The sequence below is a fragment of the Hibiscus syriacus genome, unplaced genomic scaffold, assembly GCF_006381635.1.
Source record: "Hibiscus syriacus cultivar Baekdansim isolate YM2019G1 unplaced genomic scaffold, ASM638163v2 tig00109924_pilon, whole genome shotgun sequence".
NCBI lineage: Eukaryota > Viridiplantae > Streptophyta > Magnoliopsida > Malvales > Malvaceae > Hibiscus > Hibiscus syriacus.
Window position 1 is genome coordinate 568,480 of NW_024062530.1, and position 5,991 is coordinate 574,470.

The 5,991-nt window shown below is 39.5% G+C and overlaps 1 protein-coding gene and 1 pseudogene across 1 annotated transcript; one reads left to right on the top strand and one right to left on the bottom strand.

Annotated features, from left to right (window-relative positions):
• Positions 1 to 408: 408 nt before the first annotated feature.
• LOC120210496 (ethylene-responsive transcription factor 4-like) lies at positions 409 to 1,252 on the bottom strand. The gene has a single exon (XM_039209223.1). The coding sequence runs from the start codon at positions 1,174 to 1,176 to the stop codon at positions 454 to 456; it is 723 nt and encodes a 240-aa protein (XP_039065154.1). The 5' UTR covers positions 1,177 to 1,252; the 3' UTR covers positions 409 to 453.
• Positions 1,253 to 2,999: 1,747 nt separating this feature from the next.
• On the top strand, positions 3,000 to 5,991 carry LOC120210420 (annotated as a pseudogene).

Genomic DNA, 5,991 nt, shown 5'->3' on the forward strand with positions numbered 1-5,991 from the left:
TAAAATACTAACAAAATATGGCTAATTTTATAAAAAATATTTAAAAATTTGTTTGATCTGTAAAATATTATTAAACAGTGTCTAATAAGTAATTAATTTATGTTAAGGTGATATTTGTGTAAAAAGACTAAAATTTTTCATAGATTTCAACTATGCTAGAGATCCAAGAATAAAAAAAATCCGGTTCACACGTCGAGAAATTCTAAATTTATCGTAAAAAATACAAACAATCCAATACCCTAAAAACACTAGAAAATCCCATCAAAAAATCTAGTTAACTCTGAAGACGTCGAGAGATCTTAAATTTATTGTAGAAAACACGCCATTTAAGAAATTAATCGGATGAACAGTTTCATTCCCTGTAGTATTATATGAAAACTTTTGCCCGTTATTTTGGGCTAAAAAAGATTAATAAGTACAATGCGAAAATTGGAAAACTAGTGCTTTCCGGCCCTAGATATCGGCTATTGCAGGCTGGTTAAGATCGATATCGAGAAGAGGACACCGTTTGATCTCGTGGTGGTTTAGATCAACGATGGATGATGAATAAGAGTCGCTCTGTACCTCACCACCGTTGAACGTCTCATGATAATCACGATGATCGAATCTCAACAGCTGAAACTGCTGTCCTTTAACAACATTAGGCCGAGTTAACGCATCGATGTAGAAAACTTGGGGGCTCGCCGCGAGAGCCGGAACGCCGTTGGCGAAAACACCGACGACCGGTGAAAATTTCCCGAAAGGAAACCGAACGGCGGGGGATCCGTACTCGGGGACCGCCCCGCGTGAGAGGTTCAGATCAAGAGGGGAACAATCGACCTTGACTGATATCGGCTCACGGCTCGACGACTCCACCGTGCTACTCTGGCTAGAGCTCTGATTGTTGTTATTATCATTATTGTTATAATTACTTCCAATGTTGAGAAGTTCCCCGGGGAGGGGGAAATTAGTCTTCGCCTTTGGGCCGCGGAACTCCCTGGCGGCGGCGTCGTAGGCTCTGGCGGCTTCCTCTGCCGTATCGAAAGTTCCTAGCCAAACACGGCTCTTTTTCCCTGGATCTCTGATCTCAGCTGCGTAACGACCCCATGGACGCTTCCGTACACCTCTGAAATGAGCCTCTTTAATACCTCCGTTGCCGTTTCCCTTGACGTCCGCCGCTTTTTCCCTCGGCGCCATTAACGGACTCCGGTTACCCCGTTTTAAAGAAAGAAAGTGATGAGATTTTCGTTTGTGCTTTGTAACGAGAAGAGGGGGGGGGGCGAGTTTTTATAGACTGGGGGACGAATCGGTGAGGAATTGAAGGAGACGAGGTGGCACAGTCAACTAATAGATTCGACTGAGTGATGGCAGTTCCGTTAATTTAAGCAAACCTAGATTATGTGGCTTGTGGGTTGTCGTGAAGACAGCATACTCTATCTGTCTATATCATCATTATTTTCATCTAACGGCAGTTATACTACAGTTGACTGTGGCCGTAGTATGGGCTCTCATTCTCTCTTCCCGCGCGTCCATTCAACACACTACTTTTTGAAAATTTATATCCAAATTGTTCTTAAAATATGCTATTCAACGCATGAATTTCGATTATGCATAATAGTATACATAAAATATTAACTTAATTTTTTTCCACAAATTATTGTCATCATTACCAACATAATATTATTAACGATTATAAATATTATGAATACAAATCATTATATTAACTCATTATAAGATGAAATTTATGTATTTTTTTATTTATACTATTGAAATAAAATAGAAAATTACGTATATAATTCCAAAAAATAAAAGTTTTATGTTTATAATTAAATTAAAAATTATGTATTACATTGTGTTTGATATTTTTTTCTTTAAAAAATATAATGATATTGTAACAAAAAAGGGTAAACTATCCTATTAGTAACTACATTATCATCATTTTTTATTTGATTGTTAAAATTTTGAATAAAATCATCACTAGTAATATATATTCTTTTAAAAGAAAGTGCATAAAAAATTTCCAGTGATTAAAATTAAAGAGATAATAATTCAGTGATGAATATAATAATTTACCCTTGTGAAAAATGAGGTGAGAGTGAAAAGGTGTTGAAAAGTTATGGGTATGTTCGGCTAAGACGTCGTGCGAGTTTGGTGGTAAAGGCAGTAAGCCACGCCTTCATATAAATTCCGGCTGTTGAACCGCTCGCAATGACGGAATGATGTTCGCACACCGCCCAATCAAATCTCGACATGTTTCTTTCGTTCCAATTATGCGTGTTGATGGGGCACTCCAAACGCCACAGACTAGCCTCTGACATATCTAGTACCGATCTCACCCGACAGTCCGCTTCCCCCACTCCCTTCATTCTTTCAGTGAAATACACGCTCTTCATTATCGAAATTACTCTACTATCCTTCTTTACGGTTTCAAATAGGCTGTGTAGGATGAAATTGTTAGAAAATATTAATAATGCTAATGCGTCATTCAAATGAAGAATGATGGTTAAAGGAGTACGCATTTACAAGATTTTGAAGGATAATATACATAATGGAACACATCCTGTAGATGTTGTATTCCAACTGCTGCCAATGTAGGAATGGAATTGATAAAGAATCTGGGCAAAGGAGGCTGAGGGCCATGGGGAGTAACACTTATTTTCAAATTTCTCTACCAACTTTTGATGCCATTTTGAACCCATGGAATTTAATTGTTAAAACTTGGTAAATAGGGTTCGCCACTCATTATAATTTCCAAGTATTTGACAGCATCACCTTCTTCTCACGGGGAAAGAACAACAATGGCCTGTGTTAGGCATGTTTTGACATACACAGCACGTTCCGAATGTATAAAAATGGAAATTAAGAAATGAGGGCGCACGTTTAGAAAATGCTCTTGACGTAAGATAATAATACTATTACACGATGAAAATGGAGTAGATTGAAGTGAAGCTCGACAGCGATAATCTATGTGTTTCAGTTCGTTAACGCATGGCGGGAGACTGAGTAGTTGAAAATGGGCCATGGCATATGCAAAACAACCCAATATTTCTCAGAAAGTGACAGCCAAGTTTGATCATGTTCCCATTCTTATTTGGGTTCGACTTTCTCATGTTTCTCTTGCGCGGTTTCAGCTACATAGCATGAGTGTTTTGAGATCTTGTCCAGCGCAAATCAATATAATTCTCTATTAGTATTTATTAATCGATTATTTTAGATTGAGTTAAGATCCATTTTTTCTTTGATGCATGAGGATCTTCTACTAAATATTACCCATCATTCAAATATCTAAATATACACAAGTAATGCAGGTTTATATAATGAATATAAAAAATATATTTAAAATAAATTAATTGAATATAGAATCCATAATCTGAATTACCATTTCTATTTGCGTGTGAACTGGGAGTGTATAGGAGTGGACATGGACGTGCCTCTATTGCCTTGTCTTGATGAAACGGGAGAACTGAACAGATGAAGCTAATACATTTTAGTTGGTCAGGCTTCAATTCTATGTAATGAAAACATTGTTCCACCACACTCGAGTTTGAGGGTACACCAAATCATTTGCTTCCCATGGATGTCATTTTTTTGGCTGAATTTTTTAATACTAAGATTCGATTTTTATAGGAATCATATTCTTATGGATGATCTGTAAATGTCACTTTCAGCCAAGTCGAGAAACATGGAACCAGTGTCAATAATCAAAGATGGGGTGTAGTTCATGGTGTGGATGCAAAAGAGCGAATGGTCAAGGTACAGTGGAGAACATGGACGTGAATGAAGTCAACAATTCCGATATAGAGGCAGATGGAGGAAACTGTTAGTGCTTATGAACTTGTTGAGCACCCAACACTACTGCTACTCTTTCGGTGATATTGTGTTTAAAGTGGTGCAGAACCATTTGGTGATCATGCTGACAATGGTCACGTAACCTCAGAAACGGATTTTGGCACAGAAGCTGCTCCAAAAGGCGAAAACATGAGATGGAATCAGAACAACTCTCCCTCTTCATATGGCCTACCTGTATTGGCACTGTCATTGGGTTGAAGATGGAGAATTGGAGGTGAAATGGGCTTCTGGTATTTCACAAAGGTTTGAATCTTACACATCCGTTTTCCATGATTCGAGGCATACACATACATATCAATTAGTAGTCATAAGAATTTATCATTATACTTCGTCACAGGTTGCACCTTATGAAATTTACCGAATTGATAAGTGTGAAGACTCAGTTACGACTCATGTTCTATGAAGAAAATACAGAGGATTTTAACCACGAGATGTTTCTGCACGGACGCTATCTGATAGCCCCAAAGGAAAGGTAAACTCAACTTTCTCTCCCTCTTTTCCATTTATATTTCTGAGCATTTTGTGCCAATCCTCATCTCCATCTTGTATTATGTGTCTCGCTAAGCTCGATAATGATTGATTCTATTCTCAGGAGTTGCTGAGTTTCGATAGTGCTCGTGAAAGTGGTGAGAAGTCTCATGGGCGCCTACTTCCTTCTTTCGTCCTCAAGCTGCCATCAGATTTTTCTCAACCATGCTTCTAGCATCCTTGGATCCCTTGGTTCCGATCACCTTTAAGCCAAGAGTCGTCTAGTATATTTCTCATGGTGCTAGAGAATATGATATTCTTCTCGAGAAGAAGAATTGGAAACTTGCTATCGAAATGCCGAGCTAGATCTGATTTAGATGCAGATATCTGAAACAACAAAATAAAGCAGGAAGTAGAAGAGATCAAAGGAAACAACGGTAGAATGATGCCGAGACCCAATGAGACTTCAGGCCTCTTAGGCAGTTTGATAGGTTAGCGAGTGCACAGATCACCATTTTCTCGGGGAAACAAGTGTTGGCTGTGTCTCAGGTTAGAAACATTTTTCGACTCCTTCGACATACAATTCGAGTTGTTCAAACGGTGGATCATTTCTGCTTTTGCACTTGACTGTGTTTCTAGGTGAAACGAAGTTGGGTAAAGAGGTTCAGCAAGAATGGAGTATCCTAGAGGAAAACCTTTCCCGGTTAGTATTTTATCTTACTCTTTGTAATGAATTTATGTGTTGCATGTAACGATTTTCTCGTAACACTATTTTTGACCTGAGCAGAAACTATCTATGTCCGTGCATACGAAGAAAGGATGGATCTACTACGAGCAGCCCTTGTGGGTGCCCCTGGAACGCCCTACCATGATGGGCTGTTCTTTTCGTATTATCTTCATCCGGAGTATCCGTAGAACCACTGTAAGCTCTACTTCCAGTCTTGCTCCTAATTGCAGCTTTTGGAATGCGAATACAAGCGGTCATTAAATGTTATTATCCTTAAACCTATCTCATGAAAGTCGTAATTTGCAGTCGGTCACTACCATTCAGGGGGGCTACGCCTCATCCCAATCTGTATGAATCAGGGAAGGTTTGCTTAAGCCTCCTAAATACGTGGACAGTTCGGACACCGAGGTCTGGAATCCAGGCAGCTCAACAATTCTACAAGTTCTTCTGTCCCTCCAGGCTCTAGTGCTTAATGAAAAACCTTACTTCACGAAGCTGGATACGATAAACAGTTAGGACGAGCCGAGGGGGAGACGAACTCAGTGAGCTACAATGGATGCGTTCCTCGTAACCTGGCAGTCCATGCTTTATATTCTCGCAAGCCACCGCAGGTAAAATTTTGCAATCTAAACATCTTTCCAGCTCCATTCGATGAGTTTGTAAGTATTCTTTAAGAGAATTGATCGGTCCTAACACTTTCCGGCTCCATTCGATGCTGTTACGCATTTCGAGGCACTTGTCAAGGAGCATTTTAGTAAACACGCCGAAGCTATCATCTGGGCCTGCAACATGTACATGGAAGGTGCACGAGTAGGATATGCTCTCGAATGCCGTGCAAACAGTCGTGATGAACACATCGAAGGAAGTTCGACCGGGTTCAAAATCATGCTGCAAAGCTCCTTCCGAAGCTTGTGGAGGCATTTTCAGATCAGGGTATTGATTGCAGCCGATTCAAGGGCTGAAGTGAA

Bases quoted from the DNA above. Each gene is read 5' to 3' on its own strand.
- LOC120210496 (XM_039209223.1), bottom strand. From the start codon at position 1,176: ATGGCGCCGAGGGAAAAAGCGGCGGACGTCAAGGGAAACGGCAACGGA.